The 24,975-nt window shown below is 53.5% G+C and overlaps 2 protein-coding genes across 6 annotated transcripts; both read right to left on the bottom strand.

Annotated features, from left to right (window-relative positions):
- Nucleotides 1–246: 246 nt before the first annotated feature.
- CFP (complement factor properdin) lies at nucleotides 247–5,888 on the bottom strand. Its single transcript, XM_035003856.1, has 9 exons — nucleotides 5,740–5,888; nucleotides 5,485–5,635; nucleotides 3,906–4,081; nucleotides 3,289–3,459; nucleotides 2,972–3,163; nucleotides 2,606–2,779; nucleotides 2,195–2,386; nucleotides 1,905–2,016; nucleotides 247–478 (listed from the first exon to the last, which is right to left on the bottom strand). The coding sequence occupies exons 1-9, from the start codon at nucleotides 5,798–5,800 to the stop codon at nucleotides 313–315; spliced, it is 1,395 nt and encodes a 464-aa protein (XP_034859747.1). The 5' UTR covers nucleotides 5,801–5,888; the 3' UTR covers nucleotides 247–312.
- A 3,861-nt stretch (nucleotides 5,889–9,749) lies between these two features.
- On the bottom strand, nucleotides 9,750–24,567 carry ELK1 (ETS transcription factor ELK1). 5 transcript variants are annotated; one of them, XM_035003866.1, is made up of 7 exons: nucleotides 24,383–24,567; nucleotides 17,069–17,116; nucleotides 16,084–16,357; nucleotides 13,075–13,524; nucleotides 11,984–12,430; nucleotides 11,211–11,312; nucleotides 9,750–11,125 (listed from the first exon to the last, which is right to left on the bottom strand). In XM_035003866.1, exons 3-7 carry the CDS (start codon nucleotides 16,291–16,293, stop codon nucleotides 11,027–11,029), a joined length of 1,308 nt encoding a protein of 435 aa, XP_034859757.1. In that variant the 5' UTR covers nucleotides 16,294–16,357; nucleotides 17,069–17,116; nucleotides 24,383–24,567; the 3' UTR covers nucleotides 9,750–11,026. The 5 variants fall into 5 exon arrangements, with proteins under 5 accessions (XP_034859757.1, XP_034859762.1, XP_034859753.1 ...); XM_035003871.1 differs by lacking the exon at nucleotides 17,069–17,116 and having other exon boundaries at nucleotides 11,984–12,190; XM_035003862.1 differs by lacking the exon at nucleotides 17,069–17,116.
- Between the last annotated feature and the right edge of the window lie 408 nt (nucleotides 24,568–24,975).

The following is a 24,975-nucleotide window of genomic DNA, read 5'->3' on the forward strand; positions in this document are numbered from 1 at the left end:
CGGCCAGGCGAGTAGCCAACCAGAAAACCCATAACGCGGAGCTCTGCAGAAGGACGTGCTGGACGCCCCGGGACGCCGCGCAAGGGGTTGGGGGGTGGTTGGGGCGGGGGGCAGACCCTGGGGCTGAGGCAGCGGCGAAGGGACCTGCCCAGCTGTGACCACGGTGGAAAATACTGTTTTCCACAACAAGCCACTGCATCTCTGCCCGTGCCGTGCCCTTTGGCCTAGAAGATGCTATTGCCCCACTCCTGGGGAAGAGGCCCATTTATTGAGGTCTGGGAGGGCAGGGGGTCAGAGTGGGAGAGGGCGGTGTTAGGGCTGCGCATCCTCAGGGTCTTGGCAGACAGGCACGTGTAGACATGGCCGTTTCTCCTCCACCACCGTATTATGCCCCTGCAGCATCTCGCACCGTGCTGATGGTTTTCCCCAGAAGGTCACGTTCTTCTCACCCTGACCTTCGACCACGGTAATGGTGGGCCTGGGGCATTAGAGGGGGAATGGAGGGGAGAAGCTCAGGGAAGGCAAGAATGCATTCGACAAACTCTTACTGAGTTTGAGCTAACTATTTGTTAGCTATGAGATATTGGGCAATTTCTTTATCTTCCCTGTGCTCATCTGAAAAATGGGAATAATCAGAAGAATAATGATACCCACCATATTGGGCTGAGTGAGGATAAATTAGTTAATTTTGGTAAAGTGCTCAGAGTGGTGTCTGGTACACAGTAAGTACTCAATAAATGCTAGTAATTGTTACTCGTTGACAAGAGCTACCTTCTCTTACCTCCAAAACCCTTCACATCTCACCCCATTGCCCACTGGGGGGGAAAAAAAAACCCCAAATGCCTTGCCTGGTATTTGAGGTCTTGCTTTTGGGCCCACATGCCTGGCCCAAGGCAATCCCTCTCTCTTCCACTTTATCCAGACTTAGTCCCACATCCAGAATGGTCTTTGCCTGGCTTGTTCCTCCCACGAAACAAGCATTCCATTCATTCACTCTCACCCCCATTCCCTCAATCAAATCCATTCATTTCCCTACTCTGTCAAGTGCTTCCTGCCTCCATTCAACACCTCTAACTCATCTTCAGAACCTACTAGAAACCCCAGAACCGGAGACCATTTCCCAGATGGCAGGCCTTCCATGAGTTGAAAATAGCCCATTTCATCTAGTGGCTTGACGTATGTGGAAATAAAGAAGGGAGGAGTGAGTGTTTACACCCTCTCTAACACCTGGGCCACCAGGAAACCAGCTTTGGGCAGTTGGTCACCAGTATCCAGGACTCTGCTCACACAGTCTTGACACTGGGAATGCCTTTCCTGACCCCTTCCTGCCGGGTGACCCCTGATCAGCTTCCTGGATCCAGGGCGAGGTGTCAGCCCCTTTTCCATGTACCAACTGTTCTGCATCAGCCTTCTGTCAGGGCCCTGCTGACCTGGATCCCTCAGGGGACCCACGGGACCTGGGTTCTGTGTGTCTGCAAGTGTTGCCGAAAAGGCCTCAAGCGTCTTGGGGCGGTGAGACGTTGGGTGAGATGTGGGTGGCTGAAGGAATGAGTAAGTGGATGAAGGCCTGAGTGACTGAAGGGGCAAATGGAAGCATGGGTAACCGAGAGGGCCGAGTGCATGGTCACAGGAAGGACTGGCTGAGTGGCTGGATGGCTGGGGGACTGAATGAGAGGTAAAAGGGCACAGAGGCTACTCATTCTCCCCTCAGGATCCTTTTTCTCGGCTGCTTCTTTAGTGACTTTCCTCTTCCTGCAGGAGGGAGAGGACACTCCTCAAGGCAGGCATCTTAGACCCAGCGGAGGATGCCCTGGTTGTGGGGAGCTGAGCCGACTCTCCCACCCTCACTGCTCACATATGGATATCATGACCCCCTCCTGGGCACGCTTTGCCCCCTCACTCACGGGAAGTTGGGGAGCTGGGCCGTGCAGAGGCGCTGGCGGGTGCGGACGGGGTTGGGTCCACACGGGGGCATGCATAGCCCCCAGGAACTCCACTCCGACCATGAGCCTTTCCCTGCAATGAGTCAGAATGAGAGGTCTCAGTGGAGGTGGTGAGAGAGAGAGAGAAACAGAGAGAGACAGAGAGGCAGCAGGGACATGGGGTCCAAGGTAGAGTCAGAACCCCCCCCGCCCCGCCCCGCACAGGCTGCCCCATCCTCACAGTGGAGTCGGCCGGGGGTGGGGGCACTCACAGCTACATTGCTGGATGTTATAGCAGTGACGGATAATTTGTTGTTGCCCGAGGCACCGCCGTCCATCAAACTTGCGGCCCTTGCAGCTCCTCGAGCGTGTCTGCTGGCCCGGGATCTCCTTACAGTTGATATTGTTTATGTTCCGACGGATGCAGGGGCTCCACTCCTCCCAGGACCCCCACTCTCCATCCACTGCAGAGACAGGGGCAACCAGGGCTTGCACCAAAGAAGGGAGCCAGTGAGGGGATTCAGAGGAAGGAATGACGACCGGGGGGAAGGAGCGGCGGTGGTCAGAGGTGGGGCCGAGGCACCAGGGCCAGGAATGGGGGCATTCGAGGCAGGAATAAGGCATTAGCAGCAGGGATGGGTGAGGGGCTTAGGCATGGAGATGGCACATCTTGAGCTACTGACCAGGGCAGGGCACAGCTGTGTTGCAGATGTGGGCCCGGGTGGCCTCACCAGCACAGGGGGGGCCCCCATGCTGGGGCACAGGGCGATCACACTTCCGTCTTTCCAGGGTCTGCCCCAGGCCACAGGTCACAGAGCAGGGGGTCACAGGACCCCATGGCCCCCAGCCCCCAGCCACTGTGGGGGTGGGGGATAGGAGTGAGAAGAAAGGTCACCTCAATCTCCCCATCAGCCCCTAGACCCTTGAGGCGGACTGCCGCAAAATGAAGAGCTCCATGGTCACATGGTCTAAGATCTCTGTCCCCTGAAACGGCAGAGCATCGGTGACTGAATCGAGAACAGAGTGTCAGGGGCCTCATCCCTGTGTACCTGGGCAGGGTGGCAGGCCAGAGCAGGGCCGGGTTTCGTGGTTCAGCCCTGGGCACGGCTTCCCAGGAGGCTTCTTGGAGGGCTCAGGTGCAGAACACGTGCGGCTTCGTCTCTGGGTAGGTGCGCTGGGTCCACCGTGGCAGGACCCCGAGCAGTGGCCCCAGGGACCCCAAGCGGCCCAGGCCCCATGTACTGTGGTGGAGTGGGGGTTGGGGGGACACCAAGTGTGGTCACACGTGAAGTCCTCCCACCCTGGAAGTTCCCTGCTGTAACCCCCAGACCCACCCTGGGTGCCCACATCAGTGGCCTTCACTCACTGGGGCAGACCTGCTGGGTGTCACAGGTCTCAGACTCCTGTGGCTTTCCTGGGCAGTGGCCCCCACACTTGGGGGTGGGTTGATTACATGTTCGCTGATGGGTCCGGGTCCCTTTGGAACAGGTGACAGAGCAAGGCATCCAGGGCTCCCAGTGAGACCAGCCACCCATCTCTATGGGAGAGAAGAGAGGGGGACAGGAGGGAAGTGGGGGCATCATTCAGGGGTCCTTGCTTCCTTGTGTGCCCCACGTCCTCTGCCACACCCAGTCCACCCTAGGATGACTGCAGTAGCCTTCCCGCGGGTCCCGCTGCTTCAGCCCTCACCACAGACCATCCGCCCTCCTCCGGACAGTGAGAGGGATCTGACGCAACCCAAGTCAGATCACATTTCTCCTCTGCCCACAACCACACAATAAAAGCCAGCGTCCTCACCGTGGCCCACAGGATCGGGCCCCCCTTTGACCTTGCCTCCCACAACTCTCCTCCAGCCACACCGGCCTCTTCCTCAGCGCCTCACAAACATCAGGCACAGTCCCACCCTCAGGGCCCCTGCACTGATTGTGCGTTCCCAGGGCCAGGCGACAGGCAGCGCTGGCCTGCCTCGCTGAGCCTCCTCACCAGGACAGCACGGCTGGTCCTCACAGGCCTGCAGCTGCCACTCAAGGGTCCCGGGCTCCACCTTCTCGGCACACTGCCCACCATGGCCTATGCAGCGCCGGTGCCGCAACTGGGATCCCTCAGTGCAGGTCACTGAGCAGGGGGCCCACGCAGACCACGGGGACCATTGTGGGGGCCTGTAGAGAGGAGCACACGTGTCCTACCCTAGCTTGAGCTGGCAAGGATGGGGTGTACTGGACTGCGGGGCGAGGGCAGGCACAGGCAGGGGTGCAGGATAAAGGTACATGGAATGGATTGATCAGGGTATGCACCCCTTAGGGATGTTAGGGATTGAACGGGAAGAGGGGGGCACACAGTAAGTACTGACCTTCATGACTGGGGACCTGGAACACTTTGAAGTCCCCCAAGGCTAGTGCCAGACATGCAGTAAGCAAATGTATGGACTAAGGGCCCAGAACTGCTGTCAGAAACCTACCAGGCCACCACCATGCTCGGTAGCTGGCAAACAAAAAGTTCTTAATAAATAGAAGCTATTGTCCCAGTGAGCTCAGAGACCCTGTCAGAGATACCCCGGATCTGGGGCGCCTGGGTGGCTCGGTCGGTTAAGCGTCTGACTCTTGATTTCAGCTCAGGTCATGATCTCAGGGTCGTGAGATCGAGCCCTGCATCAGGCTCCACACTGAGTGTGGAGCCTGCTTAAGATTCTCTCTCCCTCTACCCCTCCTCCCGCTCCCGTGCTCTCTCTCTCTCTCAAAAAATCTATATTTTTTTTAAAGAGAACTACTCCAGATCTATCCCTAACCCCGTGCACAGCATAATACTAAATTGATGTGAACTGTTGACATTACTAGGGGCCCAGAGCTACCTTCAAAAACCCTCAAGCTTCCCATCCCCATGGTGTACCTGGGATATACGCTAAGCTGTTAGAAAACATGTCTGGCGTTCAGTAAGGGCTCATTACATGTAAGCTGGCATCATGATGAGACCAGTGTCACCCCAGAAATCTGCCAGCTACCCCTGACCTCTGCAATGCATCTAGTAGGCTGGCAGTGATCAATGAACGTGAAGTGTCATCATAATTAGGGGCCTGGAGCTGCCCTGAGAATTTCCCAAACTCTCCCACCCCGACATGTCTGTATGCAGTAAGCACTCAATGTGAGCTGGCATCACAATTAGGGGACTTGAGCTACCTTCAGAACACACCTGACCTGTACCCCACCCTCTAATGCTTCCAGTACGCGGGAGGTGCTCAGTAAATGTAAGCTATGGCAGTGGTTCTCAACCAGGGCCGATTTTGCCCCTGGGGGGACATTTGGCAATGTCTGGAGGATTTGGGTTGTCACAGTTGGTTGGGAGTTGCTACTGGCATCTAGTGGGAGGCCAGGGATGTTACAAAACACAGGCTTTGCAATGCCCAGGTCAGGCCCCCACAACAAAGAATTTTTTGGCCCCAAATGTCAATAGAGGCGAGGCTGAGAAACCCCGAGCTATGGTCATGATCGGGGCCTTGGGAGTCACCCTTGGAAACCCCAGAGAAGGAAAGAGCCCAGTCCTGGGTGGCCCCCAGGCTCCCCCTCACCTGCATGCCTGACAAAGCTTGCTGCCAGGCTCCTGGAAGCCATAGGCAGGGTTGAGACAGCAGTCTTCCACACTGACACCGCCCCCCAGGAGGCCCTTGCATATGCCGGAGGATTCCTCATAGTGGGTGAAGCAGAGGACGGGGACTGAGCCTGCAACAAGGTTGCGGGGGGGGGGGGGCGGGGGGGGGGGGCATGATCAGCGGTGTGATGGGTCCGGGCACCCCTGCGGGCCAGCTGGGCCCTCACGCACTCACCTGCAGCCGGCAGCAGGGCGAGCAGCAGCAACAGCAACTGAGGAGCCCGCATGTTGAGCATGCACCCCTGCGGTCCTGCCGCCCTGCCAGAGAGGAGGCCCGGCTTTGTATGGGCTGACCCGACGCTGGGATCAGGGCAAAGAGGAACCGGGCCAGGAGGAACTGGGCGGGAAAAGGGCTGCGGGGGGCGGGGCAGGGGGGAGGGGAGGGTGCCGTGCAGAGTCTCCGCAGTTCTGACTTCTCTCCTGGCACCTTTGCCCCGGAGCCTCCTGCTCCGCTCTCCCCTCCCTACTTCCTGTCTCCCTCTTGATCCCGGTCTTGCTTGTCACTGTATCCCCAGCAACCACACCCTGCCCAGCAACAACTCCTTAGCACTCCATCAGTGCTCCCTGGAGCATAAACGTCCTAGCTGTGTGACCTTGGGCAAGTCGCTTGAAACTCTCTGTGGAGCCTCATTTTTTTTCCCCCTGTAAAATGCGGTCTCTCCCACAATGGGTCAACCTCATGCGGGTGTTGAACAAGGATGAAATGAGCTCAGCGTGCCCCTCATTGAGTGGAGCAGGCATTAAGATAATTGCTTCATCCTCTTTCCTGAAAGTGAGGTTGCCTGTGGTCAGCAAGGACAGGGGAGGTCAGCAGGGGGGGGAAGTGAGAAGGGGAAGTGAGAAGAGTGTGGGGAGAAGGGTTTGAGAGTGAACTGGGGATATTGACTGTCCCGGGGCTCCAGCTGGGACCACCCCCCCCCCACACACACACATATACACTGGCCTGGGGAGGGAATCAGCTTGGCCATGTTCTATTGAGTAACTGGGGGTAGGTGACAACCCCCTCCCTGAGCCTACAGCATAGAGTTTGTTGCAAAGATTGGGAGTTTAAGATTTTTAAAAGTCCTCAGAACAGCGCCGGGCATACAGTAGGTGCTGTTTCTTAAATACATTCATTCAGCATTTGCTAAGCACCTATTGGGTGTCAGATGCTGTTCCTGGCACTGGGCAGAGCAGAGAGTAAGCCCCAAATCCTGGCCCTCAAGGGGCTTATGCTCTAAAAGAGAAGAAAGACACAAAATGCCCCCCCCCACAGAGGCCTTCCCCAGCTACCCTTTTTGTATTGGACCCCTGTCACTCGGTAGCCCAGGGGCTCTCAAACCTCAGTGTGCCTCAGATTCATCTGGAAGATGTGTTCAATCGCAGAGTGTTGCCCCCCCCACCCCGTTTCTGATTCTGTAGGTCTGGGGTGGGACACAAAAATGTACATTTCTAACAGGCTGCCAGGTGGTGATGCCGCTGCGGCTGGTCTGGGGAGCACATTTTAAGAGCCATTCTAGCCGCTGACACCTCTTTTTCTTTGTAGGTGTCATCTATAAAAATGATGCTACGTGCTCCTTCTTTTACTCTTACGTCCTCTTCAGCCCCTTTTCTGTGCAGGTAAAACCAAGCTCCATGGACCCGCTTTTTTTTTTTTTTTTTTTTTAAGTAATCTCTACACTGAATGTGGGGCTCGAACTCACAACCCCCGAGATCCAGAGTTGCATGCTCTTCCAACTGAGCTGGCCAGGAGCCCCTCTTTTGTTGTTTCTTATTAGCCCTGATGAGTGAAACTCCAGAGCTCACTTCAAAACCAGGAATCTCTTCAATGAACAAAAAGGAGTCTAAGAAAGTTAGGACGGCAAGGTCTTGTTTCCTCTGCGTTCCTGGAGAGAGAGGTACCGTTCTGCAAATTAGCACAAGGTAATAGACTTTGGTTTGGGCAAGTGTTAAAAGAGAACTTTCTCAAGAATGTTGGTCTTGTGTTATGGGGCAATAAGGCGTGTTGACATCTGTATCCATTACACATGTACTCTGTTTCCTGATCATACAGGCCTGTCTTTGGAAGTCTGCTTTGAACAAAGGGGTTTTGTTAAGATGCCAAGACTTCAGACATCAGCGCTGTGTTATCCTGTGGAAACAAACTCCCCCAGAAATCTGTGATTCCAGTTGGCTGTTTTTTCTAATCCCCGGTTGCCCTGGTAATGAGGTTATAATCGATCCTTCCTTTGTGCCTAAACCGTATATACTCCGAGGACTCCCTGTGGGAAGAGGATGGTTGGTGCTTTCTTTTCCCACGTTTGCGCAATAAAATGACGGCAGCTCTCGTATTTAAACAGTTTGAGAAAGTCTCATCTCACGAAATTATTGCACTGCCACGTGATGATGTTGTACTTATCTGCTTCTTGTCCGTCGCCCTCACTAAAATACCTGCTCGCCAAAGGGCAGGGATTTGTGTCTGGTTTGGGAACTGCTGTGTCTGCGGGCTCAGTAAACAGGCGCTGAATGAATAGGCCAACCACCAAAGCTCTAGAGAGATTCTGACACGTGCGACGAAGACGACTCTGGGTTGGAGGGAAAAAATGTGCCATCACCGGTGGGGGGATTAAGTGGTGTCTCGAGTGTCGGGACTGGACCGGAGCACCCTGGAGAGGGCTTGAGGAGAGGGAAGGGAAGCCTAGGTGAAGCCCTGGGAAACTCCAGAATTTCAAGTTTTGGAGAACTGGGAGAAGACAGCACTGGGGATAGAGGAGGCGAGACCAGTGGAGGAAGTGGCTTTCTCCCACGCCTGGCACATTCGATCCGTGGTCTCTCATACAGTCTCATTTGGTCTTGGTCATTTTCTCTTACTTTTTCGTTTACACAGTTACGCACGCAATTCTGGACCTGCAGCGTCTACTAGGAGGCCCTTAGGGACAGGCTCACATACATACTCAGTCCCACAGCCTCTCGGACTTGCCCTCAGGGTCATTTTTTTTCTGTCATGGATTCCTGGTCTCCTACTAATAGCGTCACACGCACACACACACACTCACGTCTTAACAGCCTCCCTCATTCGGCCACGATCACCGACACTTCCTCTCACCAGTTTTTTACACGCACACACACGCAGTCACGCCTTTAGACGTTTCTACCACTCAGCCCGATTTACAGCCCCCGCTGGTCTCTCAGGAACTTTCTCGCACACGACCTCAATCACCACCTCTCCTACTTCCTCTCACCCCAGCCCCCATCGGGCACACCCCCCCTCCCCGTCCCTGACGGACGCTAAGGTGCGCCCGCGCACACCCGCACACGCGGCCTCACCGCTCGGCTGCCCAGGTCTCTCTCACACGGCGCCATGTGCCTCCTCGGCTCTCGCTCGGACCCTTCCATGGTCTCTCGTGCTGCTTCAGTCACTCGGCCTCACCATCCTTTTCTCCCTTGCCGTCCCGGTCCCGGAGCCTCTGGGCCAGACTGGAGTAGTACCTGTCATCCATCTGCCACTGGTCTCAGGCACACCCACTCACCCACGTACCCACACGCGCTTACAGCCTCATGCTCCGCACACACGGTCCCGCAGGCTTGGATCTTGGGCCTCACAGTCATCTTCTGTCTCACGGTCAGCTCTTCTCCACAAGGCTCCCAGGACTTCGGTCGCTACGACAGCCTTGCGTGAAGGTTCACACACCATGCGTGTCCCGAGCACAACGCCCTGCGGATTTACAGGCGGGCTTCTCGCCCGCACCCAGGCCCTGACCGGCTCCGCCACACCTTCGTGCCCGTGCGGGCTCACGCGGCGTGTGTCGCTCACCACCGTCAGCCGGTCAAACGGTGTCGGAGGCGCCGGCCCGGCTACCTGTGCCTCAACAGGACGTCACGCGTACCTCCGGGCTCTGCGACAGTGCCTTAGTCCGCACTCAGTCTCCCAGTGATTTTCCAGCGCACGGCCGTAATTTCTCCCACAGACACGGTGTCGTCCGTGGTTCCAGCCGCCAGTCTCTCACGCACACACACGCGATCGCAGCTTTCCACCCTCTCTCTCTTCTTTGCACACCTGGTTACCAATCTGCAGGCTCGCCGGCTGTCTCCGACACACGCTGTCATGCTCTCTCTCACAGTCAGTGTCACACCCTCGCCGCCTTCCACAGAAAGTCATGCCTGTCACAGTCAGTCCCAGTGGCCTCGGGGGGGGGGGGGGCGGAAAAAGGCTAGCAGCCTCCAGCGTCACCTTTAAAAATATATATTTACAGGAACAATTCCCCATTCTCTGGGACTCTTAGAAAAAAAGATCCATTTTTGGGGAAGTAAAACAAACAGTGGAGACAGGTGTAGCACCGTCCCCCAAATCACCAACCCCCAGGTCCCTAGGCCCGGGCTGGGCCGGTGCTGATAGGAGGTGAGCCCAGGAGTCCTTTGAACCCACCCTCTCCAGCCTGGAATTCAGATAGGACAGGCTTTATGTCCCCCATTCCTCCCTCCCAACTCCAGGGACACTTAAAGGGTCCTTTGTACCCGCCCGCAGGAAATTGGGGGGCTGGGAGGGAGGGAGCTGAAAATACACGTTTGGTATCAAAAATAAACACTTGCGGGTGGCAGGAAGATCCCCCCCACCAAATCCCTTCCTTCCCACCCACCCCATCTCAGATACAGGAAGAGATGCTCCCCTCTCCCCTATTGAAAAGCCCTGTTTAAAAATAGATTATACTATCAAAATGGCAGGGGGCGGGGGGACAAGGTGACCTGGAGTACTGGCTGGAGGGGCCCCCCAGACGGAGACCACTCCCCAAAAAAACCCTCCATTGGGAGGTAACAGGCAGGACCCCAGGAGTTTGGCAGACACAGGAATGGCTTCTCAGGGGGAGAAGAACAAAAGGGGCATTCCTCCCTGGCCTAAAAGGTGATATCTGAGACAAAGGCTGGGGAGGTGGAAATTCCTATTTCAAGGGTGTGAGTCTTTCCTTGGCCAAGACTCCCAAACCGTTAAACGGCACAAATTCTTCCTGGACCCTCGGGTATGGCCAGGAATAATAAACAACAACAAGCTACCTCTTCTACTCACACCCCAAAATGGAGACAGGGCTCCCTCAGCTTCCCAAGGGCAGGCTGAGAAATAAATAAAGGTCCTTCTCAAGCCAGACCCCGACGGTCTCATCTTGGGGAGAAAATGTGGAGATGGGGGAGATGCCCTCACCAACCCCCCAAAAGGGGTGGGCCAGGCTCCTCCCAGTGGCCTTCAAAAAATAAATAAATAAACCGTCCCCACCACTGCAGTAGGAGACGTGTAAGGGCGGCCACTGGGGAACTGACCGAGAAGAGAGAAGTTGTATGTTTCCTGTGAAAGGGTTACTGAGAGATCTTTCCTAAGAATCCCTACCCCACCACAACTAGAGCGTAAGTCTGTCAGCTGAACTATGTTTCTCCTTGAGACGGCTGGCTGGAGAGAAGTTCAGGGCCATGGATGGAGTGACCCCAGAAGGGGGTGGTGGTGGTGGTGGTGGTAGTCATGGCTTCTGGGGCCCTGGGGAGAGCACCACGGGGGTTGAGAGGCCATCCACGCTGATGGAAGGGATGTGCACCTGGGCGCTGCCACTGGATGGAAACTGGGGACAGAAAGAGGGAAAGATCATGGATGGGGGCCATGCTAGGGCCTCTCACCCTCTCCCAGATGGGGGAAGGGGTTCCTACCTGGAAGGAGAGCTTGGCTGGGCTACGGGGTGCAATGGGACTCAGGGTGCTCCAGAAGTGAATGCTGGGGGGCAGCGAGCTGGGTGTCAGCAGCACCGGGGTCTGTGGGGAAGGGGCGGTTGGAGCTCAAGTGAGTAGAGGGCAGGTGGGGGAAAAACGGAAGGAACGTGGCTCCAGTCCCACCAGATTTCCCACTCAGACTTCTGAGATCACCCTCCCAAAGTGTACAGGCTTACCCCCTAACTGCTAAGGTCAAGCCCATGACACCTCTCCAATGTTACAGACAACCCTCCCAGCTCCCGAGAGCCCACCTCCAGCTTCATTGGGCGAGACCACCTACAAGACCCCATCCACATGTCAATTTCAAAACTCACAGGTCACTATCCCATCAGTTTCGGATCAGCCCCCAACTCTTACACCCCACCAACCCATATAGCTCACAGGAAACCCACTAAAGAAATCCCAGACCAAAAAGCCCCATGCAGGATCCCCAAGCCACGCCCCAAACCAGAAAACAGTCCCCCCCCGCCCCCCGTCCCACGCAAAGCCTCTCGGTCCCCGCCCACAACCCCCCCTCCCCCCAGACCTGCCCTTCCTTCCAACAGCCCGACCCTCGGCACCGGAGACTAGCTCGCCCTCCCAGTTAATCAAGCCCGGTCCCTCCAGCCAATCCCACTCGAAGGCTCCACCCTCCCGCTCACCCAGACATAACCACACTGGCCCCTGCAGTCTAGCTCCTCCCTCACCCGCCGCAGCCCTTCACAGGCACTCACCAATGTGTGCGTAGGTAGCAGGGACGGGGTCAGCGCTGGCCCCGGCGCCTGCAGCCCGGAGCCACTTCCCGATCCTGGGGTCCGTTCGGGTCCTGGCCCACCCAGCAGGCTCGGGCTGAGTGGAAGCTCCAGGTCCCGGGGCTTCCGGCCCTTCTGAGGCTGGGCGATCTCTGTGCTGGAAGCAGTGGAAGCCGCGAGGCCGCCCACCTGCGCCGCAGTCTCCATGACGACCGCGGGCAGCCGGGCCGGCACGCCCTCCGCAGGAGGGACTTCCGGCCCGGCCTTAGCGACTTCCTGCACAAACCCCGCCTCCCCACCGACTGCGGCTTCCAACTCTTCCTTGGGCCCGTCCACTTTCACTTCTGGGGGCAGTGGCCTGCCCAACCCGGGCTCCACATTCAGCTCTTCTGATTTAGGGTTCTGGGCCTCGGGTGGGGTCAGGATGACCTGGGAGAGGAGGGGGGCGGGCAGAGGGGGTGCGTAAGGATTGCTGGGCTAGTGAAGCCAAGGACTTGTCTTGGAAAGCAGGACTTGGTATTGGGGTGGGGGGGGCATGACTACACATCAAGGCAGGTCCACCAGCAGGACGTGAGAGACTTTGCCAAGGACGTGGGGCTTCTTCTGAGGCAGCTTCTCTCTGGGGGACAGGGCTTCCCCTAAGGGTGGGCCTCCTGGGGATACTGCCCTCATTCATGAAAGCAGGGGTTCTCAAAAATTTGCTTTAGGGACTAGCAGCGTGTGCCTCATCTAGAAACTAGTTAAAAAGGCAAATTCTCGTGCTCATCCCCGATACACAGAATCAGAAACTCTCGGGGGTGGGCCCTAGAAATCTGTCCTTTAAAAAGTCCTCCAGGTGATTCTGATGAATGCTTAGCTGAGCGAACCTATGCATTAAGCAAATAACATTCAGGGCACCTCGCATAACTTAGTACTTGCATGGCTCTCCTCCCCACCCCCTTCGCCCGGGGAACTTCTGCGTTCCTCCTTCCACCAAACCTAAATAGGATGTTTATGTCCCTTCTCCAGCACCCCTCCTCATCTGGGAATTGTACCCCCACCCTCTTATTGAATTTCCATATTCCAGTCCTTACCTGCAGAGGCAGGCCGGCCTCCTCGGCCTCCAGGCAGGCCTCCAAGGGGCTTGGACTGGTGCTCCTGCTCCCAGATGGGGGCACTGCTGCTCCCGAAGGGGCGGTGTTGGGGAGCACTGAGGCAGGCCGAGGATGAGGGGGCGGCTGTGGCTGTGGCTGCAGGGACTGGATGGTGAAGGTGGAATAGAGGCCTGAGCGCATGTACTCGTTCCGGCTGCTGCGTGCCAAGCCACCCGGGCCTGCCATTCCTGCACCCTTGGGTGTGCCTGGTTTCCCAGAGGCAGCGTCCCCGGGGACAGCATGTATAGCAGTGGGGGCCACATTTGCCACAGTAGAGGTGATGGACACCTCGGGCTGGGGCGGGCAGTCCTCAGTGGAGCACCTCGCGACTTCGGGGTAGGACACAAACTTGTAGACGAACTTCTGGCCGCTCACTTTGCGGATGATGTTCTGGGAAGGGAGGAGATAGGATAAAGGGCCTTAGAAGAGAGGGCCCGGAGTGGAGGGAGGGTATGGATGAGGGGGCAGAGGGGTGTGTCTCCCAGGGTCCTTCTTGCCCCTCTCCTGTCTTTTTACATATACACCATTCCACCTCCACATCTGCCCCCAACTAGGTACCCTCCCTCCCAGCCCACTTCTCACCTGCGTCTTTCCCAATTTGGGGGCTCCTCCCTTCTCCTCCTTCCGTTTCTACCTCTCTTCCCCATTGTGATTCCCCGCTCTGTATTCTTCCCAGTGTCTCCCCTTTCCCTCTTCTCCCTTCCACAACTCTTCCTTTAGTATACTGCCCTTCTCCCCTGTGTCTCCTTCCCATCCATCCCTCTCCACATCTCCCCGTCACTCTTCATCTCCATCTGTCCAGTCCCCCCACCCCCACCTCAGAGACACACACCCACACCCCGTGGCACCTCTCCACAATGGGGCCCACCTAGGGGAGTCGGTGCAGGAGCAGGCTTTCCTCCTGGCTCCCAGAACCAGGGGTGTCTGTGGACTGACAGGGCCAGGCCTTGGGGGTGGCTGCCAGGACAGGTGGGGAGTGTGGCTGATGCAGTAAGACAGGAAAATGAAGTAACTGATGTAAATATTGGAAGAGACCAAATTAATATAGAAGATTGTGGTGCTGAATTATTAATATAGAGGATTATTTAAAGCTATCGATAGAGATGTAGAATAGGGCAAGGTCACTAGGGAGAACAGGCTGAGAAGCCTCACTCTTGTTTTTGTTTTGGGGCTTTTTTTGGTTCTCATAATTTATTTCTTGACTTAGCTGTAACTGAGGAGCCTCATTCTTAATACTGTGGTACAGGCGGCACCTGGGTGGCTCAGTCAGTTAGGCGTCTGCCTTCGGCTCAGGTCATGATCCCAGGGTCCTGGGATCGAGCCCCGCATCGGGCTCCCTGCTCCACGGGAAGCCTGCTTCTCCCTCTCCCCCTCCCCCTGCTTGTGTTCCCTCTCCCGCTGTGTCTCTGTCAAATAAATAAATAAAGGGGAAATTTAGGGCACCTGGGTGGCTGCTTCTCCCTCTCCCACTCCCCCTGCTTATGTTCCCTCTCTCGCTGTGTCTCCCTCGGTCAAATAAAGAAAGAAAATCTTAAAAAAAAATAAAAAATACTGTGGTACAGGTTTAAGCTAAGGCAATTAGAAAATGAGGTGACTGATAGCAACCAGATAAGAGCATTAAAATACTGGTATTAATATTGGGGGGAATCTCAAGGCTGGCTGGGTGGATTGCAGAACATGTCTAAGATATTTCAGGATAGGTCTGGAGGGTCTCAGGGATGTTGTGGTGGTCTCAGAGCACAGAATGAGGCAGCCTCAATATTATTTTGGAGGCTTCAGCTAAAGGAATAAAATACAAGAATGGAATAATTGCTATAATTTATGGTATGCAGCAGAGGTCCAGGGCTGTTCTGGGGGACAAAAGGCAGCTGGGGGGCACTAGGGCACCCTAGAGACATCTTAATGCTGGTCAGGTACGTCACAGGGTGGGTTTGTGTTTCTCAGAAAAGGAATGAAAAGGGATATTCATTAATATTGTTTTGGAAGTTTCAGATAAAGAAGAAAATGAAGGGTGAGGGACGGGAAATCCATCCAGCACTTGTCTGAGAGTCTAAGAGGATGAGGAAAATATAAAATTTTAGCTATATGAATAAGATGATAAAATAATAAATGCTGGAGCGGACCAGTGTTGCTTTGGGGATGCATGAGAAGGGAGTGTGGGGCTGGCATTATACGCGTTCTTTATTTTAGCTAAAGGAATGAGAGAAGAAAAGAACTGACAAAAGTGTTCAGTATCCTAGAGGATGAGGTAAGGAAAGGTTAGTATAATATTGCCGTGGACATTTTGATGCTAGGTAGAAGAATATTCTGGAATTCTTATTCTGGAATAAGAGCAGGTTATGAAATAACTGAGGAAGTCAGGACTGCTCCAGTTCCAGAAGACAGGATAAGGAAGTCATTATTAATACTGTTTTTCAAATTTTTAGCTATAGGCATAAGACAAGAAAATGAAATGTTGGGTGGGGTGTAGTAGAACAGCATGACCTTGGGGGCCTCAGAAAGTGGGTGAGTAGGGGTATTAGTATTACTATGAAGGTTTCAGCCTTAAAGCAATTAAGACAAAGAAAATACCTGAGATTGGGGCGCCTGGGTGGCTCAGTTGGTTAGGTGACTGCCTTCGGCTTGGGTCATGATCCCAGGGTCCTGGGATCGAGCCCCATGTCGGGCTCCCTGCTCAGCAGGGGAATCTGCTTCTCCCCCTCCCCCTGCTCATGCTCTCTCTCTCATTCACTCTCTTTCAAATAAATAAATAAAATCTTAGAAAAAAAAGAAAAAGAAAATCCTGAGATAAACGTTTGGGGTGCCCAACATTGGTCTGAGAGTATGAGAGGAGAGGGTAAAAAACAGTAGATTCTGTTTTCAAATTTATAGCTATGACAATTAAGACAAGAAAATGAAATAACTGACATAAATGTCAGGGGTCCCCAGGCCTGGTCCCAGAGGCCTTACCTTGTCATAGTAATACCGCAGGGCCCGGCTGAGCTTGTCGTAATTCATGTTGGTCTTGTTCTTACGCAGGCCCCACAGCCGGGCCACCTCCTCAGCATCCACCAGCTTGAACTCACCGCCATCCCGTGAGGTCCAGGAGATGATGTGGCCGTTGCCTTGCTCTCTCAGCAGCTGCAGCAGAAACTGCCACAGCGTCACAGAGGGGTCCATCGCTGGGGGAGCGCTCACGCCATCCCAGGGGTACCTGGAGGGCAGATGGCTCAGAGCTGAGAGGCTGTGAACACAGACGGAGGCAGAGGTCAATGGGAGAAGGATTGCTTTCTTGCCATCTTATCTCCACCTCTATTCCCAAAGCCCACCATCATTCCTAAACACCCTCAGACTGAATTCTAAGCTCCTCAGCCTGGCTTTGGACGACTCCCCATAATGATAGGAGACTTTTGGGGACAAGAGGATGGTGTGAATGTATTTTGCATGTGGGACAAACGTGAATCTTTGGGGGCCAGAGGACAGACTGTGGTAGGCAAAATAATGCCCCTCTCAGAAATGTCCACATCCTAATCTCTGGAACCTATGAGTATATTATGTACATGGCAAAAGGAACTTTGCAGATGAACTTAAGGTTACAGTAAAACCTTTTCTCTTATCTGCAGGGGATATGTTTCAAGACCCCCAGTGGATGCCTGAAACTGTGGACAGGACCAAACCCTACATATACTATGTTGTTTCCTATACATATACACACAATAAAGTTTAATTTATAAATCAGGCACAGTAAGAGATTAACAACAATAACTAATAATAAAATAGAACGATGACGGCAATATATTAGAATAAAAGTTATGTGAATGTGCTCTCTCAATATCTTATCGTTCTGTACTCACCCTTCTTCTTGTGATGATGTGGGATGATTAAATACCCATATAATGAGATGAAGTGAGGTAATGACGTAGGCACTGTGACATAGTATTAGGCTACCACTGACCTTCTGATGACAGGTCAGGAGGATCATCTTCTGCTTGACCACGGGTAACTGAAACCGCGGAAAGCAAAGATGCAGATAAGGGGGGGGTACCACTGTATGGACCTTAGGGAGATTGTTCTGGATTATGTGAGTGAGCTGAATCTAATCACAGGAACTCTTACTAAAAAAAGCAAGAGGCAGAAAGAGAGCTCTGAGAGATGCAACGACAGAAGAGGCAGGAGAGATTCAAAGCATGAGAGGGACCTGACCTGCCATTACTGGCTTTGAAGATGGAAGAACAGAGCTCGAGCCTGGGAAAATGGTGGCCTCACAAAGGTGGGAATGACCCTCAGCTGACCGTCAGTAAGGAAACAAAGACCTTAATCCTACAACCTCAACGAACTGAATTCTGCCAGCAACTTGAATGAGCAGGAACCAGATCCTGCCCTGGAGCCTCCAGAAAGGAAGGCAGCCCTGCCCACACCTGGGTTTCAGCCTGGTGAGGCTGTGCTGGACTTCTGACCTCCAGAGCGCCGAGGTAATAATAATTTGCATTTTTTTTAAAGATTTTATTTATTTATTTGACAGAGAGAGACACAGCGAGAGAGGGAACACAAGCAGGGGGAGTGGGAGAGGGAGAAGCAGGCTCCCCGCAGAGCAGGGAGCCTGATGTGGGACTCGATCCCAGGACCCTGGGATCGTGACCTGAGCTGAAGGCAGTCGCTTAACTGACTGAGCCACCCAGGTGCCCAATTTGCATTGTTTTAAGCAGCTATATTTGCAATAATTTGTTACAGCAGGAGTAGAAAACTAGTAATAGTGCCCCTCACCTGAATGTTTTCATTTGCATCCTCTGCCACATCAAATATCAAGTTTCCCAGGAGGTTCCTTCTGCTAGCCCCCCGCAAAAGCTGTTCACGCCGTGTGGGGCTCCCTTCTGCCTAGAAGTCTTCCCCATCGTTCCAGTCCCAGCCACAGGAGCCGTGCCTTTCTGAAGCCTTCTTGAAACTCAATGCCTGCTCTCTTCTGTCTACTTTGCACTCCTTGGGCCTGCTATGGTCCCTTTATGTTCTCCTTCTTGGTACCAGCAATAACTAACATTTGCTGAGTTCATAATGCTTGGCTGGCATTGTTCAAATCAGGCAATATGGCCTAACAGACAAGCACTCAGGCTCTAGAGCCAGATTGCCAGGACTGGAATCCTGGTTCTGCTACTTATTAGCAGTGTGACCCTGGGCAAATGCTTTAACTTCTTTGTGCCTCAATTTTCCCATCTGTAAAATAGGGATAATAACATGCTCACCTGTGAAATAGGGATACTAATAATACCAAGTTCATAGAGTTATTGTACAGATTAAATATCATGTGCCTGGAGTATGATAAGCTTTTAATAGATATTAGTTTCCAATTTTTTCATAATTCCTTATCTGCTATTCCAAAATCCAAAAAGCTCTAAAAACAGAAAATTTCTTGGGGCACCTGGATGGTGCAGTCAGACAAGCATCTGACTCTTGGTTTCAGCTCAGGTCATGATCTCAGGGTCGTGGGACCCAAGCCCTGCATCGGGCCACATGCTCAGCGCCATGTCAGCTTGGGGATTCTCGCTCTCCTTCTCCCTCTGCCCCTGCCCCCGCACATGCAAATAAATAAATAAATAAATAAATTTAAATTTAAAATAAATTTAAATAAATAAAATAAATAATAAATAAATATTTCTTTATTCTCAAATAAATAAATAAATTTTTAAAAACAAAACAACAAAACAAAAAACCGGAAAACTTCTTTATCACCCTTTGGGCAGCAAAAAGAGATTTGAAATGAACGAGGCCCTTTCTGGTCTTTAGTGATTCTCACTTAGTGTGACTGTTTATACATTCTGCTACAGAAACCTGAATGTGGCTGATTACTGAGCCCACTGAGGGCATTATGTAACATATTGTATGTGCACCTTGTCACCTTTCTAAAATCTGAAAAATCTGAAATTCTGAAACACATCTGGCCCCAAGGGTTTTGGATAAGGGCATGCAGACCTGTACTGCTATTTTTATAGGTACTGACTCATTTATCGTTCATCACAACTCTGGAAAGTAGGTGCTCTTTATCATCACTAATTTACAGAGGAGGAAGCTGAGGTACAAAATGTCCAGATGATGTCTATGGGCCACAGAGCCCAAATGGCACAGCCAGGATTTGGATCCCAGGCAGTCAGATTCCCGTTGTCTAAGCACATAAACCATTAGGCTAAACTGCCCCCACGCTGCTCCCTCAGCACATCCCGCACAGAACGGGCCCTTCCCCGCCCCCCTCTTTGCTGCACTGGAGGGTGATTTGGAAATAAACATGGAGCTTCCTATTCCTTAAGGAATGAGCTTTCATCGATCGACTGTTCACTGGCTGGGACTGTTGGGTTATGAATAAGACCTCCCAAACCAGGTTTTAAAGAGCCTTCCTTCATTCTTTAATCTGTAATGAAATACACAGGATGATCAGCATGATCCTCTCATGTCTGAGCTGGTTTGAAGTTCATTGGGTGGACACAGTTTTAGGCTATTATACAAGTCACAAAACCATGAAGTGTCCACGTTTGAGAGCCCTGTCATCAGAGGCTTTACTGAGTTGACTTCAAAGACCGGCTTGTTTCAGAGGCACAAAGAGTTCAGTGTGACTCCTGGTGGCGAAGACAGGCAATTTTACCAGATCCTCTTTCAGCCGTGAGAGGACCTATTAATTAAGGTAAAATCTGACCCTTTGCTCCAAGCCTCAACAGCACACGGGGTTTTGTGTTTTGTTTATTATCGTATTTCCCACTTGACCCCTCATAAGAGGTCTAGTAATCTGCCTTCCTCGGGTGTGTTGACTTCTCTTCGTCTCATTCATTTAGTAAGCATCTACTGAGCGCCCACTGTGGGCTGGGGGCTGGGGGTATAGCCGTGAACAAAACAAAAATCCCTGCTCTAGTGGAATTCACATTTCAGTGGGGAAGACAGTTAAGAAAGAAGGTAAATGAGTCAAAGAGTATGTCAGATGGCGAGAAGAGCTATGGAAAAAATGAGGCAGGGAAGGGGCTGTTATTTTTGAAAGGGTAGTCAGGGGAGGGTAGGCCCCGAGCAGGGGCCATGTGAGCAAACACCTAAATGAGGCGAGCGAGTCAGGTCTGCGATGACCCGGGGAGCAGGTCGATCCAGGCAGAAGACACAGCCAGGGTGAACAACCCTGAGGCTGGAGCGCGCTGGGCAGGTCAGAGGAAGAGCAAGGTCAGAGAGGAGGGAGGAAGGGTACAAAAAGGAGTAGGGAGGTGAGAACAGAGGGGCCATGGGGGCCAGACTGAGTGAGGCCTTTCCGGGCCCTGCCAGGCCTTTGACTATGAGTGAGAGAAGAGCCACACAAGGGCTGTGAGCAGAGGGGCAACAGGCCGTGACCTGGATTCTAACAGGATCCTTCTGGCCATTGTGAGGAGAGAACGGGCTGGAGGGGTCTGCAGACGGTCCAAGTGAGTGATGGTGGCGGCGGCAGTGGAACTGGGGAGGAATGGCTGAGTTCTGGATGAAATGTGGAAACAGAGTGAGCAGGATTTGCTGACAAGAAAGTATGGGGCGGGGGGAGAGTGAGAGTGACATCACCAAGGGTGATTCCAGGTTTGCGGCCTGAGCGCCGGAAGGATGGAGCTGGGGACAGACTGAGATGGGAGCGCCGCGGGAGAGCAGGGTTCGAGGTAAGATTGGGAGGTCAATTCTGGAGATGGTCTCAGAGGCCTGCTCGACACCGATATGTATGCGATGAATAATGATACTCATTTTCAAAACGGTCCTATAACCCCTACTGTGTGTCACACACCGTTTTAGTCGTTTTAGCTCACGCGGTCATGAAGCAACACTGTGGGGCGGGCATTATTATGATCCTCCCATTTTCCAGATGAGGAAATAGGGGCGGAGTTCAGTCACTTGCCCAGAGTTCTGCAGCTGGAAGCCGGCAGAGCTGGGGTTCGAGCCCAGGCAGTCTGGCTGCAGGCAGGGATCCCGGGGCTTTACAACAGCCACCCTCTATGAAGAGAAACAGAGAAGGAAGACCCTAGCGGGGGTCGGGGATGGTATTTCACACAGGGTGAGCAGGGAGGGCTCCCCGAGGAAGTGACTCGTGGAGGTAGCAAGCCATGCGGCCATCTGTGGGAAGGGTCTTCGTACAAAGACTAAGGTGCCCACGAGCTTGGCACCCTACAGCATGGGCACCATGCGTTCATCCAGTTTCCACTTCGGAGGATATGTTTGTACCCTACCCCCTTCTCACACCTGATAAACTCTTTATTAGATGATCCTCAAGTTCTGCCATCTCCCGGGCAGAATGAATTCTTCCTCTGTGTGATCCAGTGTGCCGAATAAACCTCTGTGCTCTTGCAAAGCTCTCCTCTCTGGGTCTCCATTCTCCTACTCCTCTGACCTGCTCTAGCTGTGCGACCTCGAGCAAGTTACTTAATCTCTCTGGCTCTGTTTCTGCATCTGCAAAAGATCCTCAAAATACACTATTCTCAAAGGCTTCTGTGGGGATAAGTGCCAATACATGTAAAGGACTTAGAAAAGTATCTCTGGCATGTGGTAGACACTCGACAAATGTTAGCTCTTAGCTCGTGTACCAGCGTTCTCCCTCCCCCCACTCCCCAACCTTATGTATCACCATGGCCTACACCATCTGGCTCCCATCACTGCTCTAACCTTGCCTCCTGCCTGCCTCCCTCCCTCCCCTCTGCTCCAGCCACAATGGCCTCCTTCACGTTTCTTGAATGTACTAGGCACAATCCCACCACAGGGCCTTTGCACCGGCTGTTCCTTCTGCCCCTAGAACACTCTTCCCCTAGACATTATGGCTTCCTCCCTGATCTCCTTCAGGCCTCAATTCAAGAGTCACCTTCTAAGTGAGGCCTGCCCGGTGCCTAAGATTTCAACCACCCCCATACTCTCTCCCTGTCTTCCCTACTTCATTTTCCCCCTTAGCGCCTGTCTAACATACTAATTTTACTTACTGTTTTATTTATATAGTCTGTCTCCCCCACTTTTAGCAAACGTCTGCTCCACAAGGACAGGAATTTCTGCCTGTTCTGTTCCCTCCCATATCCCCAGCACCTAGAAGAGTGCCTGGTACTCAGTAGGTGCTAAGTGTTTGCTGAATGAACAGTCTCAACTAGCTTCTTTAACTAGCTCTCATATGCCCTCTTCATCTCCATCTCCCCCACCATCCTGATTTGTCTGAAATAATATTTTTCACATTCATTCATGCAATAAATTTACTGGGCACCTACTATATACTAAGTATATTTACCCAGCAGTAAATAAGCAAACAAGAAACTGTAAGCCCTCATGGGACTCCCTTTCCAATGGGGAGGGACAATAAACTGGTAAACTACACAGTGTATCTGATGGTGACCAAGAGCAAAGGGACCAATAAAGCCGAGAAGGGCCCTGAGGCCTGCTAAGTATGCAGGTTCAGATGGTCAGGGACAGGCTGACATTTGAACAGAGCTCTGAAAGGAATCATGCGGAGATCAGGGGGAGAGTGTTCCAGGCAGAAAACAGAACCGATGCAAAGGCCCTGAGGCTGGACTGCATCTGCTGTGTTTGAGGATGAGTGAGGAGCTCAGTGTGGCTGGCACAGAGTTGGGGGGATAAGGTGCAGGAGGTGAGGCCAGGGAGGTGACTTGTTTTATTAACTGCCAGGGATGCTTCACACTGTGAGGGGATTCTAGTTCTGATTCCTCCATTTTAGAAATGAGGAAGCAGGGGCAGAGAGAAAGTGGTTAAATCATTCGGGTCATACAGCTGCTGTGACTGGGGATGGAGGGGTGCTGAGACAAGGTGTGGAGTGGAGACAGCTCTGCAGGCAGGGGTGATGGCAAGAATAAAAAGCTTGGAGATGGCAAGTAATTTGGTGTTTAAGGAGTGGGGTCTCATGTGGGATGGGATGAAGTGAGAGAGGGGAGCCTCAAAAATTATTCTGTGTTCTGAGGGGCAACCTAACTGGGTACTTACCTCCGAATAAGATACTGAACCCCCTGAGTACCTGTCTCACAGGGTTGTGGTGAGGATTAAATGAGCTCACTGATACAAAGCACTTTGCCAGGTTCCACCAGGTGCTCAATAAACCTTAGCTTCTAATGGCATTATCACTATCTCTGATGCATCCACTTATTGGAGGGAGGCAGAATGTCTTAGGGGTTAATGATGTGTATGAGGGGGTGTGTTCTAGAGTAAAAAAGACCTGGGTTCAACAAGCACACGGGATGAGCCACTGCTAAGGAGGGAGGGGGGCAGGGAAGGCCATGGACTGATCCACCACGAGGAAAGGAGGGACAAAATAAAAGCACCCTCCTGGAGGAGGAATTACAAAGCACTGGACTCAGGGGAGGGCATGGGGGTGTGTGCCTGAATGCAAGCACATGGGTAGCCGGGAAGCCAATGAACAGATCCACTGCAAAGGCCGGGGAGGGGGGGCGGAGTGCAAAGGTTCATCTTATTTATGGGGGGGCGGGGAGAGCAAGGGGAGCAGAAAGACATACTGACTGTACCACAGGAGATGGGGTGAAAAGCCATCACACAGACTGCTTAAAAGGAAAAGGGAACGAGGCCATGGACTGGGCTACTGAAAACGGGGAGATAAAAAGCACTAAACTGACTCACTATTAAAAGGAAGGGGGAAGCCCAAGGACTGGAGCAACAGTCTACAAAAAAAGGAGAGGGCAATGGGCTGATGACTAGGGGGATGTGAATACAAGCCTTTAGACTGGTACACTGTAAAACGGGGTGTGTGACAGAACCATGGACTGATGCACTGGGGGACTGGAGGAGGCAGGAATACAACTTCACAGATTAACTCACTGTTAAAGGGGGTGGGGGGTGTACAACGCCACGGATTGATTCACTACAAGGAACAGGAGTCGTGGAACAAACAAGGCCACAGACGGGGCCCTTGAAAGTTGAGGACAGGAGAAAAACAAACATTCAGATGCACCTACTGTCAAGGCGTCGGACAATGCCAGAGCCGGCTCCCCTCTAAGTGGGGGTGGGGGCAGGACCATGGACGAGTCCACTGTAAGGTGGGGTGGGGAGAAAATACAAGCACGCAGAGCGATCCATTATAAAACAGGAAGGGGGGGCTCAGGCCACGCTCAGATCCACTACAAGGGGCGAAGGGAGGGGACAATACCACAGGCAGGTCCACCAGCCGTGGTGGTGGCGGTGGGCAGTCGAACACCAGCAGGCCACGGGCCAAGCCACATCCCTCGCGCGGGGGCGGGAAGGATACGTGGGGTCACGGACGGGCCCTCCACCCTCCAAGCCCCGGGCTCACCTGTGTGTAGCGCAGTGGCAGTATTGGCAGCTCCGGGGGGCGGGGGCTCCATGCGCAGCCCCACCGCCCCCCAGGCCCGGGCTCCGAGGCGGCGGCGGTGGCGGCGGCGGCGGCAGCGGCGGCAGCACCTAGAAGCCGCCCCTGCGTTTCCTCACCGCTCACGTGGGCCTACGGAGGCGGAGCCGAGCATTCTGCCGCTCGTGGGTTGGACAGAGCGCCTTGGATCGACCGCGCGGCTTCCAGGGTTGGGGAGGCGGGCCCTGCCCCACAGAGCTGTGCCGTGACTGGCCCAAGGGAGACTGATGGAACGCAGATGGCCGCCTGGGTTCCGAGGGGGCGTGCTGGGCCCCACCGGCGCTTCACGCTGATTGGCTCAAGACTGACAGCCCGTGGGCGATTGACAAGACTCTGGGGGCGCCTGCCTCACAATGATTGGCCTACACGGAAGACAGCCTTCGAGGACAAGGGTGGATGGACTCTGCTTTCTGCTGATTGGCGGAGGAGGGACTCCAGACAGCTGCCAAAACACCAACGGGGCGGTGCTGCACTCCACGCTGCTCAGCGGAAGCAGGCCTTGTATGGAAGTGGGCGTA

The sequence above is a fragment of the Mirounga leonina genome, unplaced genomic scaffold (genome assembly GCF_011800145.1).
Source record: "Mirounga leonina isolate KUSES-001 unplaced genomic scaffold, KU_Mleo_1.0 Mir_101609, whole genome shotgun sequence".
NCBI lineage: Eukaryota > Metazoa > Chordata > Mammalia > Carnivora > Phocidae > Mirounga > Mirounga leonina.